The sequence below is a fragment of the Empidonax traillii genome, unplaced genomic scaffold, assembly GCF_003031625.1.
Source record: "Empidonax traillii isolate 1590-97213 ecotype Southwest subspecies unplaced genomic scaffold, ASM303162v1 scaffold985:size400688, whole genome shotgun sequence".
NCBI classification, from domain to species: Eukaryota; Metazoa; Chordata; class Aves; order Passeriformes; family Tyrannidae; genus Empidonax; species Empidonax traillii.
The window spans coordinates 89,069-102,049 of record NW_020956178.1 but is presented as its reverse complement, the minus strand read 5'-3'; the positions used below and the strand labels follow the sequence as shown (position 1 = coordinate 102,049).

Below are 12,981 nucleotides of genomic sequence, written 5' to 3'. Positions count from 1 at the left end.
AAGGAAATAGAAAATGCTCTATTTAAGTTTTTAAGGTGCAAGCAACTAAAAAACTGCAGAGCAATGTTGGTATCTCTTTCCAAAATAGAGTTAAGTGTGCTGTTCAGAAACAAATCTTCACTTTGCTACTCATCTGGAAAAGTGAACATAAAATTGCATGAAATGGGTGATTTTTTTATACTGGGCAAATAAAACCATTATATTCTAAGGTGTGAGGATTTAAAAGGGACTTGCACAAAGAGTGGTCTAATTAGCAGTTTAAGCTAAAATAAATCAGGTATAATAAAAATGCAAATACTTCAAAAATCCAGAGTGTTTTAGTTTTCCCCTTAAACTAGAAGCAGCTTAAATAGATATCCTTTAGAAAAGGAGAAGTCAGCATGCAACAGGACTATTCTGAACAAAAGCAAGGAGCAGATTCATCGAGCTTTATTGTCCAGGTGCAGCTACAAAGAGCAAAATAATAAGAAGTATGTGAAGAGTTTCAGATTTGTTATATATGTACAAGAGACAGACAGCATAAGGAATGCTTCCAGTTCTGTGCAAGCATGTAACAATCGCTATCAGCTGAAAAAAGACCAAGCACTAAGTAGTCTTAGCAAAAAGGCCTCTAGAGCTCATTCTGCCCTCCCACTGTATCCAAAATTTCTTGATCACCATACGCTGATGCCAGGTTTGTCTAGGTCCTTACTTAGGCTTTTAGCTGTGATCAAGCACCACATACTGTAAGTGCAGTATTAAGTTCTTTGCATGAAATTTTACATATTTATACAAATTTTAACAGCTGGAATGGTATAAATGGAAACTACTTTCCTTTTTTCCCCTTTTTTGTTGTTATCCAGGCTTTGAATGAGCAGTGATACCACCAATCTTTGAAATTCCTAGAACTTTTATTCCAAAAGAATAGAAAGTTTTCTATACTTAAGGAGGGTATTCCACCAACTAGGAGTTACACAGAACTGAGTCATCAAGGAAATTTAAATTGCTTTAACCAAGACATTCAGATTGACAACTTACCATTTAAAAACACAGTATAATCTTTACTGATGAAAAAAATATATGTGCCAAGAGGAGCCTATAGCTGCCAGATAAAGTGAAATGATAGGAAAGTTTTCACTACTTTTGTCAATGTTTTACCTACACTGCCAAATGTTTATCTTCCTGGATTCATGGATTAAAAAAAAAAGTCCTAAATTCACCCCCCAAAATTAAGAAAATAAGGCATATTCAAGACATTTTAGTGTATTAAAATTTTAAATCAACTTTGTTGGTACTTATAATTTTGAAAGCTAGTTAGATGATCCAGACCCACCATGGTACATTTAATAATCTACATTAATGATCTTTGGAAACACTGAGTTGTGCTCTGTTTTAGTGGTCTTTGTTTAAACACATTGAGTGTCCAGAGATCAATGATTAACATAGTGCTCTTAAAGCTGCTCATATGTACTAGAAAAGTTCAAGAACTCCACACGAATCCCTTTCAGGAGAACGGTTAGCATAAAATTTAGAAATACAATTTTCTTTGCATCAGTTATGCTACACAGAAGTTTGCAATTTGATGACAAGATCAGACTGTAATCCAATATTCAACCAAGTTCATACTACTACAGATGTAGTCCTATAATTAGCCATATGCTGTTTCCTCTCCCATATATTAACTTGCATTAACTATAAATTCCCTAGCTTGCACCACTACTTTCCTAATGATCCAAGATCCCACATCAGCTAATTCTCACCTTCTGTTGCTGCTTCTAAGAAATACTAGTCATGTTCTTTAATTTTCAGCATAACATTTTCAACTTTTTACAAGAAAAACTGATTTGTATGGATAGTTTGGCTTTGGGTGCTCATCACACCCACATTTAAAAATAAGATTTCTCTTACAAGGATTTTAAAATGAGATACAGCACTACAAGCTGTTAGCAATTAAGAATCATTAGGGGCAACCACAGAACACACTGCTGCAGGTCTGAATATGATTCCTGTATTATTACAAGTGCTATGATATATAATCCCTTTGCAGATGGAGTGTGCAGCAACTACTAAGGGGCACGTTTATTTACTGGCAATATTCCAAGCAAAGCTATTATTTGAGACATAAGCAGTAACCTTTTACTTGGTAAAACCAGTACCTATAGCAAGAATTCATAAAACATATTATTTAAAATATTATCAAAAACTCATATAAGTTTCTTTAAGAAACAAAAGTTCAAAAGATGCCTGGTTAATCCAGAGCCATTAGTGTGACAAACTGGAAGAAACTGTGTGACGGAAAGAAATACTGATCTGGGATACTGTGACTGCAACAAATTGCTTATCTTTGACTTAATTTAAATTGAAAACCATCAGTAATATATTTCACATATCCTTCCAAAGCAAGATGAATCACTCTTGTTATTTTTAACTCAGGTTCCTATGCTTCTTTCAGCTACCTGCATTACTGAAGCACAAGGGTGATCCCATTTTTCTCCCTCCCCCTTATTTTGAAGATCTGCAGCATCAGGTCTCTGCATCTCAGTTTTGTGCTGCATGACATCGCACTACCCAATGTTATAATGGCCAAGCCAACTTAAGCCATCTTAATTTGTGGTACTGAAAGCAAACACCCTCACATGGTACTACTATAAATTGAACACATCTGAAAAAAAAATCTTAGTATCACCTTCCACAGCAAGTTACTCTGAAAGCTCTCTCTCATCTTTGCCCTGCACCTTCTATTTCTAAATATTAGTCTTTGAGAACAAAGGAGGGAGGCAATGAGAAATTTTAGTACTGAATACCACCCATATCTGAGTAGGGTTCATAACACGACAAGTACAAAGCAGGAGGTAAGGGGATGGAGTATCCTCCAAGGGGCCTTTCAAACAGCAATCTGGATTGTCATAAAAGACTCAAAGGGAAACAACACAACTGCAGACATCAAAGGGGCACCATTCATTCCACTGATACGGCTACAGACTTGACCAATGTGAATAAAGAAAACTATTACATTTCATAGAATTCTAGAATATCCCAAGTTGGAAGGGACCCACAAGGATCATCAAAGTCCAACTCCTGGCCCTGCAAAGGACCATCCCCAAGGGTCTCACCATGTGCCTGAGAGTGTTGTCAGGCTTAGTGCTCTGACCACTTCCCTTGGGAGCCTGTTCAAGTGCCCAAACACCACCTGGGTGAAGAATCTCTTCCTAAATGTCCCCTGATACAGCTGCATACCATTCCCTCAGTGGTAATTCAATGCATTGAAAAATGCTCTCATGTCCACTTTGTACAACCTGGCCCTCTTAAAGAAATCATTGCATGTGACTGAAAAAAATAGCAAAGTTTCATATAAGATCAAATAAAATAAATCCTTGAAATAGAGCATATCTTAGCAATCTATTAGCAAAGCTTCCTATAAGATCAAATAAAATAAATCCTTGAAATAGAGCATATTTTAGCAATCTATTAGCAGAAGTAATAAATAGAAGACAATATAATGCAGCAAGAGCAACCAAAAAAAAGACCTGGGACTACCTTACTTTATCCTCTCATGCTACAAAGCCTTACAGCTGCGAACCCCAAATGTTTACTTCAATTAATCCCAGGACTCAGACTTCTAGGAAACTAGGACAACACCAAACAGAGATCCAATTTTTTCCGCTGGGTGGGTAAGTCATAGTTTACTCAAAATTAGTGCTTTAACAGTTTACCAAGAGATATATTAGGAAACAACTCTTTCAAAATAATTGCAGAAGGAGAGAGACTTGGGAATAAGATTTTGAGGAAAAGAAATAAAAGACAGCAATTTTGTGATTTAGAGAACACTATAGCCCACCTTGGGGGTGAGAGGGGAGACTGAATAAGTAGTGGTGGTCTTAACCTGTGGGAACTCAACAGCTTAAGCCTCTTTGCTCCATTCTGCACAACTATCTGACCTTTGGAGCAGTAACAGTACACATAAGAATCTTCCACTGACTTGAATATAAATCAGGACTACACTGACATCAATGACATTTAGAACACATTAATATAATACTAATCTGATTGTCTGTTTTCCCCTGCCACCAGGGACTGGACTATGGAAGAGGCTCAGGTTCAGGTATAGACAATTGTCACAATGAATAAAAAAAGAAAGCTTTAAAAACTGTCAGTACCACATTTACATCTACTCTGCATAGCAAGCAGTTAAAGACATTCACTGTATGTCATTTATATGTATGTATAGGAAAGCAATAACTGAAGTGAATTAGCATTAACCAAGCTCTCCTCTCACTGCTACACTCAAGGGAATGCCATGGAAGCGGAGTATGGAAGCCCATGGAACAAATACTTTACATCTAATATTTCACACCAGAATTCTGTAAGGACAGCTGGACCCCCTCCAGGAGTTCCATGTCCCTCTTGTAACGAGTAGCCCAGAACTGGACACGGCACTCCAGATGTGGCCTCATTAGGGCTGAATGGAGGGGCAGGATCACCTCCCTAATGCACCCCACTGGACTTCTTGGCCACAAGGGCACACTGCTGGCTCATGGACAGTTTTTTGTCCACCAGGACACCCAGGTCCTTCTCCATAAAACTGCTTTCCAGCAGGTGAGCTCCCAGCCTGTACTGGTGTATGGGGTTATTCTTCTCCAGATGCAGGAATGAGATCAGAAAAAGTCTGTGTATTACTCTGTTTCCAGCTTTACTCCAAAGTGATAAGGCTAAGGGCCAAAAATGCCCCTAACATCATTCGAATTTTGCTCAAGGGTTCTAATTTTGAAAGTCAATTGCACATGAAGAAACACAAACATTTAAAGTATTATTTCCCTGAATGGAATCACTTGCCATGTAATGCTAAATGCTCTGCATTATCTTCTATTCCTTGCCACTGCAGGCTGGTTCCCTTAACTTTTAAGAGCACTACTTTCACACTGACCTTCACATTTGTCACTAACATGTCGAATAGCAATGTTGTACCTAATATCTATTTTTGTCAAAAGCAGATAGAAATACCTCTCCTTGACTCACAGTATTACAGAAACATTAGTGAAATACAAACACCAAACCCCAGAAAATTCTGGATCAGCACAGCTAGTATTCCAGTGTTCAAACACCAGGCAATGCAAGTTCATTCTCTAGCTGAGCAGTCAAAATCTGAAATCAGTTCATACTCCCTCCACTATATGAGAGACTGTAGCACTGAGGGGGAAAAAACACAGGCAGCAATCTCATCTCATTGTGAGAACTCAGATTTTTCACTTACTCATCATTTAATTTATCAATCTACCAAACAGTAACTACTGTCAAGTCAGTCTAATCCAAACAAAAACAGAAAAAAGAGCTGTATCCATTTCAGTACAAAAGATAATATGATAAAAAAAAAATTAAATAGAAACTTCAGTGACTTTATTCTTCAGTCCAAGCACTTGGCTTAACACATGCTGGGGAGCTAAGGAACCTTGAAAGCCAAATACAAAGCAAGAACATCATAAACCACAGCACACTGAAGATAAATGCAACTTTTACAAACAAGTACACTTACCTTTTAATTTCAGCACTAAAGAGAAACTCATCAACATAAAAAGAAGAACTAGCAGATTTCAAGTGAGAAGATGTTAATAAAATTAGAAGATACGTGAGTCAGAAAAGGGATTCTAACATCCACCAGGCAAATTCAGAACTCTTTTTTTAGAATATTAGATACCCCAAATTTTCTACAAATATGAACGTCTCATTCCTTCTGTGAAAGAGGCATGACCTGGTCCCAGGTGCCTGTAAATAAAATTCATGAGAAACAAACAGGAGGAACTAGGAGTCCGTGCAGTTACAGAAATTTGAGTTATCTGAGCTACCTGTCATCCTAGATGATGAAATCACGCATTAGGATTACAGAAAATGTAATGGAATAGCTCACACGATCGGAGCACTGTCATGAACAGACACCGAATATTTGTAGAAGGTTGAACTAAGAAGGGAAGGAGATTCTGCAGAGGAAAGGGAGGCTGGAGTGTATGTACTTTTGCTTTGAAATAGGTAAGGAACAAATTTAAAATTTTTGCATGAGGGCTTGAAGACACAATAACACAGGTGACATTCAGGGGAACATTGCTTCAAAGCACCTGATCAGGAGAGCAAAATAGATAAAGCCTTCTTAAGGGAAGCCTTGCAATAGGGTCCAGTTTTCACAGAGGACTTAAAACACTCCAACATCTGCACAAAGGGTAACACAGCATGATGGAGAAAATCAGATTTTTGGAAGACAGAGAAGGTAATTTCTTTACACAACTGACTAATGAACCAACAGGAATATGAAGGTTGATGGTGACCTAAGAGGCAGGGACAACGTGTAGTCACCCTGGCCAGAAGACCTCTGTACAAGGAGGAATTAGTGATGCACATCAGAGTTCAGCCGAGGTGGCCCAGGCCTGGGCTGCTCAGGTCCCTGGGCTGCAGGACAAACTCAGCCAGGTGGTTTTAACAGAGGAGCCTGCAGGCAGCTCCCACTCGACATCTGCAGTTACCTCACCTGTATGGCCTTGCCTTTATCCAGGGATGTAGTGAGAAGTTCTCCTGAGAACAGTCTTATTGTTTGACAGAAGAAATGATTAGGAGTTTTATTGTAAAAAAATCCTGTAATATCTTGAATAATGAAAATGGGGCAATCCCTATTCACAGACATGGTCTGCACAGCATGCTGCACCCTGACCAGAGGTCATTCTGATGCTGCATAACCCAAGATTCCCAGCATCTAAAGGGATGTAAGATTACCTGTACCATTTTTACCTTATTAAAAAGTAATACTCATTAAAGAAGCAGCGCTTAAAATTACATTTACAGAGTCTGAATGCCTTTCTTACTGGGATTACAACAGACCAGCATCTCCACCATGATAGAGTGGAGTTTAAGATCCTGAAAGAATTAAGAAAGAGGGACAGTAGAAATACAATCCTGTACTTTCAACATAACAGATTTCACCTTATTCTAGGACCTGCTTAGAGACAGCCCTAAAGGGTAAAGGAGTCTGTGGGGGCTGGTTGCTCTTCCGCGGTGACTTTGTTAAAGTGCAGTAAAGGCCCCGGGAAAATTTTCTCCATTTGGCCAACACCGGTAAAAGGGGAATTCCTCACTGAGCTCAAACACAAACCAGCAGTGCAAAGAGTGCAGAAGTGGGCTACCTGTAGGAAAAAAAAATGTTGGTTTCAAAGGAAAAAGTAAGAAAACTGTGCCCCTGATGGTCAGTAGGGGACTTAGTAACAAAAGAGATTGAAAAAGCTAAGATACTTAAATGAAAACTAATGATTCTGCTACATATGGATATTAATTTTATTTTCTAATGAGCAAACCATAACTTTCTTTAAAAGGTGAGCAAATATTTCTTTCAGATATTCTGAGGTACACACACAACTTATCAGAACATAATGCAGGAGTATTACAGAAGGTTCAAACAAGACAAAATTAAATATTAGGTTAAGAAGAAATTGCCTGGAAGTATTAAACCTATTCAAAAGGTTATTTTTCATTACTCTTTAGTGCACAGAAGTGCCAAATAATTCTGTAAACTAATAATTTTGTTTCTTTTTGTTTGTTTTTAATACAGGAATTCAGTGGTGTTATCTTAAAGGAAAAGGACTACAAATATCTCATATTATTAAAAACAACCAAAACCAGACTCACTTATAAAATACAAGAGCAGAAAAAATATCTCATTAGGCAGGAGATGCTTTACATATAAGAACAACTGGCATCCAAGTTCCAAATCATTAAACTGTATCCCCCCAGGCTTGAGGCCTCTAAGAACACACAGCACACTGCAAGAGAAGAAGTCTGGGAGATTTCATAAATTTCTGCTGTGCTTTTAAAGAAACTGAATCACCACATACCTTCCTGCATACCTCGCTAACCTAAAAATATATTATAAATTTATACATACAGATAGGTGTATACAGGCAATAGAATCATAGATTATCCTGAGTCGGAAGGAACTCACAAGGATCATCAAAGTTCAACTCCTGGACCTGCACAGGACAGCCCAAGAGTCTCACCATGTGCCTGGGAGCATTGTCCAAATGCTTCTTATGGTTTGACTGCCTGCTATTATGAATCCTTCTTCCTCTCCAGCCTGGTCCTGTGGTAAGTTTTGCCCCTTTCTAACGAATGACCCTGTTCCAGTGTCATCATCTTGCCTACCTGGACACAGTCTCCACTTACCTCAGTCATTTAAGGATATATTCACCTCACTTCTACAAACTTCAATTTGCTGCTACAATTGTCAATGTTCCTCCTATATACACAGTCTATTATATGACAGTTTAACAATACATTCCCTTTTCACACCAATTTTCAACTTAATTTTTTTCCTTCAGGCTTCTTTCTCCATGTGCCTATCCTTGGATGCTTAGGGCTTTACCACAGCACCTGATTATAATTTTATTGATTTCAAATCACAATATTATCATGTTAGTTCTGTACCTGATATAAGGGCCCTCCTGATAGTTGTGCCTAAATCCCTATTAGCAAAGGTTAACTCTGCATGAAGCAACAAGCCCCCTTTTCAAAGTAAAGACGATAGTGGTTTTATTTAAAGGGCAAATATTTGACAAGTCTTAAACATTAGCTAAGATTCTTTTCCTCAGGCATGATCTCTGACACTGCTGAACTATCGCAGTGGCTTTTCTTTTCAGAAAACATAGCCAAGATCCAATAAGCCAAGGTAGGCTATTTTAACAGCTAGTGACTATCAAATGTATTTCCAGTATCATCAAACAAAATGTACTTCACTATACATCTTTAGGGAAAGTCTTCTGATTAAACGAAAAAAAGGGAAAAAGATCTGCTTTATTTCAACATTATTTGTATTAGATTCACATCAGAAGAAAAACTCAGATGAACAAGTAATCTTTATGCACAAACCACAATTATCAATAAAGGATTTGTGATAAAAACATGCTGCATAATAATGTAAACACAGTCATTCTAGAGGAGCTACTTTAGCTTTTCTGATAATGTTCCCTCAGCAAAGGAAAAACACATATAATAATGACAAGGTATTTGCTCCTTACACCGTTCTCTCCAATTTAAATGCATATACACATGCCTGTGAAATGCACTGAGGCAAAAAGCTACATATTTACTAAAGTACTAGTGGATTATATGTTGGAAAATTGTTGCAATTAGGAGCTGGCTCCTCATTTCACACAACATTTACCCTCTCACCAAGACGATGGAGATATATTAACTTACAAAAGCTGAGAATTTGATCCTGGCATATTTCCAATATTTAGAAAGATGAATATAAACACTTCTACATTCAAAAGTAGGCCCACCAGCAGCCAAACAGTAAAAAAAAACCCACCCCAAAACAAAACACCCAAACAAAAAAAAAAACCACAACAACAACAAAGCAAGCAAAAAACCAAACCAAAGCAAACCACACATACTTGCATTTCCAGGTCATTCTGTTAAAACTGCATGAAAGTGAATTAAGTCTTTGGTTTCCTATAGAAGTAGCGGTCAACTTTAGGATGGTTATTTTATTTTGGTAGAACTGATGGCTCCTAAAGTCATCTGCCCTTGAAGGCTGAGTGCAGCTTGTTTTAAGTAAGTGAGAATCGCAAATCAGTAAGATGAAAACAGCAACATACCTCACCTTTTCTTCAGATCTCCAAATACTGGAAACCCCTGGTCTTAGTAAACCCACTTTCTAGAAGTTTTAAGAAATACCACTTTGTTTTACACCTTCTATACAGTTGTTTCGATTAAGATGAAGCTACAGAAAAAATGGTGCAACTACCTAAAAATTTAGATCCTCACAAGCAAATCAGCATCCTTACACATGCAGTAGGAAGAAGTACTTCCCTCTGCTAAAGGAAAGTCTTCCTTTCTAGTAATCTGGTACCCTGCGAGGTATTCTCATAGGAACCTGGATAACAGGTTATCCTGCCATTATACTACACTCTTAGAACTGTTTTTGTAGAGTTTAAATTTCACTCAGCAATGCAGGAAATCCTAGAAACTTCTTGAGTTTCAGTGAGGTTACCTTCCATAAAGAATAGAGCCTCCTAGGATAAACCATATTGTCACTACGCAGATACTCTCAAACTACTCACCCTGAACTATTATACCATAACTATCTAAAAATTTTCAATTTACCAAAGTCGTTCTATTGACTGTTATAGACCACCAAGCCCAACAAGGCTTCAGCTTGAGACAGGATCTTTCCACATTCTAATATATTTTCCTTTTTTTAATTTTAAGTCAGTGTAAGATACTCCAGATATAACCATACATTGTGTGCAAAAGTCCTTCTGCACATGTGCTAAAAGCCACCGCAGGAACACAACCCTGCACAGTGTTAACTTTGTCTAGAAAAAGGTACGAACTACACAAAGAAACGTTTGTATATTCTTAGGTCACTAAAAATGAATAATTCTATGATTCTGAAAGATTCTGCTTCAGAAAAATTACTTTGTTGTATGACTACAGTGCTGCTGCAAAGACAGCAAAAGTAGTTTGTGTCAGTTCCCTGTTGATGAGCAGCAAGTTCAGATACATCCAACTTAGAGAGTAGTTAAAATAGCGTAGACAGGTTGCCAGACTTCATTTTTGTCTCAAACAGTATTTTTTCTTTCCTTTTCAACTTCTTCATCTTAAAAATTAAAATTAACAACCAAAAACGTCACTGCTTTCTTGTTTGATTGTCCTGAAGCTGTAGAAATTCCACATGGATCCCACTTCCTCCCCCTGCCCCTTCCAAGAGAGGTAAGTGCTTATCCAACAGTATTTGGCAAATAATTTGGCATTCTAATTGAGACTGCTTAAGTATAAATTGTGTTCCAAAACAACTTTTTTGGGTCTTTTTATAAAAAAAAACTCTCTTAGTTGAGATTAAAGAAACATTAATATTTCAGACAAATATTATACACCAAAAAACTGAAGTTTGGTACTAGATACAGCAATTTCCTCTGACACTTGCAATTAAAAAACTGAGTAACTAAATGCAAGAAAAAGCCTACTCCAGATGCCAGATCTCATACACAGTAACATCTTAGTTCTCATAAGAAGTCACTGTTTCACCCAAACACCAACATTTATCTCTGACCTCAAAGCAATTTACTTACCTTGTGTCTGCATTTAAGTACAACGCCATAGGCTCCTGAAACAAAGAAGACAAGATATAAACCATCTTAATGCAGAAGAAACTTAAAAGTGGCAAGATAAAACAGTGTTCTGTCACCTCCTGCATATAGAAATAATATTGTTCCCAGCATTATATATCCAGAACTTGCATATATGGGTACTAAATCTTTGCATACTGAAACAATTTTATAAAAATTGCTTGAAAGTAAATGGATTTTAAAACACTGAAATTATTTTTGATAATTTGTATCTCCCTAGTACCATTAATGAGAAATAATTATACTAAACTTTTAGGGGAAAACAAACAAACAAACAAACAAACAAAAAACCCCAAAACCATCCCATTTCTCTTCCATTTCTTTCAGCTTCCAAACCTCTCCATCCGAGAAGAAAATTTAAAGAAGCCACAGAGAATAAACTGATGGTTTTTTATTATCTGCATATAAGCAATATTTTGCAATAGATAACTTATTACCATCAAGACGACCAAGCCAAACCTATGCAAAATTCCAAGTAATTTTTTATTAAGATATTACTTACCTTCACCTACAACCCCAAGGATCTCAAATTTATTCATCACATTACCAATGTTAGGAATCTTCATCAAGACAAATTCCTCTTACGGTGAGAGCCACAAAACATGGCACAAAGGGGAGCAGCTGAAGACTTTGCAAAAGGCAATTGTGAAAAGGCTCTTGGAAAAAAAATAATTCCACCTTGATCAACTAGAATTCTCACAGCCTTTCTTAATTTCTAGGCAGTCAGTAGCTTCCTGGGGGGAAAAAAAGAGAAAATCATGTAGTTAGTACTTAATTTCCATAAGAGAAAGACATCACACCAATACAGTCTAACAATTGTAACAGAAAATTAATTTACTTCTACATTTTATGACCAGGAGAGCTTACCAGCACGGATAATGGACAGAACCCCCTGAGAACATATATCTGACACAACAGCTGGCCTTGTAATCCCATACACAGGATGACTATTACAGTAATAACTAATTTGTATAAAGTGATTTTTCTATAGAACAGAAGCAAACAAAAATGTTGGCAGGAACTATCTCAGTAAGCAAAATACACTTATAATTACTTATGGTGTATATTGACAGGTAGGGATAAAACCAGATTTTGTTTAGTTACTTTCTTATTTGTCCACTGGAATGATAAAAAGGATGAGGTAGAAAGAGCACTATACAGAAGAAAATATTTTTCTTCTACTATTTCCTGTGATTGTTTAAAAAGAAAAAAGGAAATTATTTGCTAGACTGACTAACAATCAGATTTAAAAATTATTTCAACTATAAGTTTATTTTATGGAAATGTGACAAACAAAAAAAAATGCTTACAAAGTTTTTTTTTCCATGTTTCCCAAATGTTGAAGGAATTTTTCAAATCAGGCACAGGAAAAAAGCAAAGTTTTTTGGCCTGTTTCAGGCTCACCACTTCTATCATCTCAGAAGCCCATTAAGAACCAACCAAAACAAACTAAAGTTTGGTTTTGCTAACTCTGTAGCAGACTGTATTTGTTTCCCTAATATTAAAGGCATATATCCCAAATTCAAAAAACAAAACAAAACAAAACAAAAACAACAACAAAAAAACCCACCAAAACAACAAAAAACCCAACCAATTAAAAAAAAGCTTCACCATGACTTGGAAATGTATCATTTTCACGATTCAGTGATCTAAGAAGAGAGTTACTCATGAAGAACGAGATGGCATCATAGAAGTGAAGGCATTTAATTAGCTAACGTGTAATGGGTCAGTGTGACCCAATAATACTGGGTTCAGCTCACACAAATGGGATTTCACTATAAGCCAGAGGTGCTGGCCAAAAGCCCTGTGTTGACCAAGTCACACATAACAAAAGGACGAC

At 37.0% G+C, this 12,981-nt stretch overlaps 1 protein-coding gene across 2 annotated transcripts in view; it reads right to left on the bottom strand.

Moving 5' to 3' along the window:
* The window catches only part of CDKL5 (cyclin dependent kinase like 5), a 129,150-nt gene that overhangs the window by 71,068 nt on the left and 45,101 nt on the right, over positions 1–12,981 (bottom strand). For both annotated transcript variants that reach the window (XM_027903597.1, XM_027903598.1), the window contains exons 2-3: positions 11,644–11,875; positions 11,085–11,119 (exon numbers count right to left, since the gene is read on the bottom strand). In XM_027903597.1, the coding sequence (XP_027759398.1) occupies positions 11,085–11,119; positions 11,644–11,707 (99 nt within the window). In that variant the 5' untranslated portion in view covers positions 11,708–11,875. The remainder of the gene's footprint in view (positions 1–11,084; positions 11,120–11,643; positions 11,876–12,981) is intronic.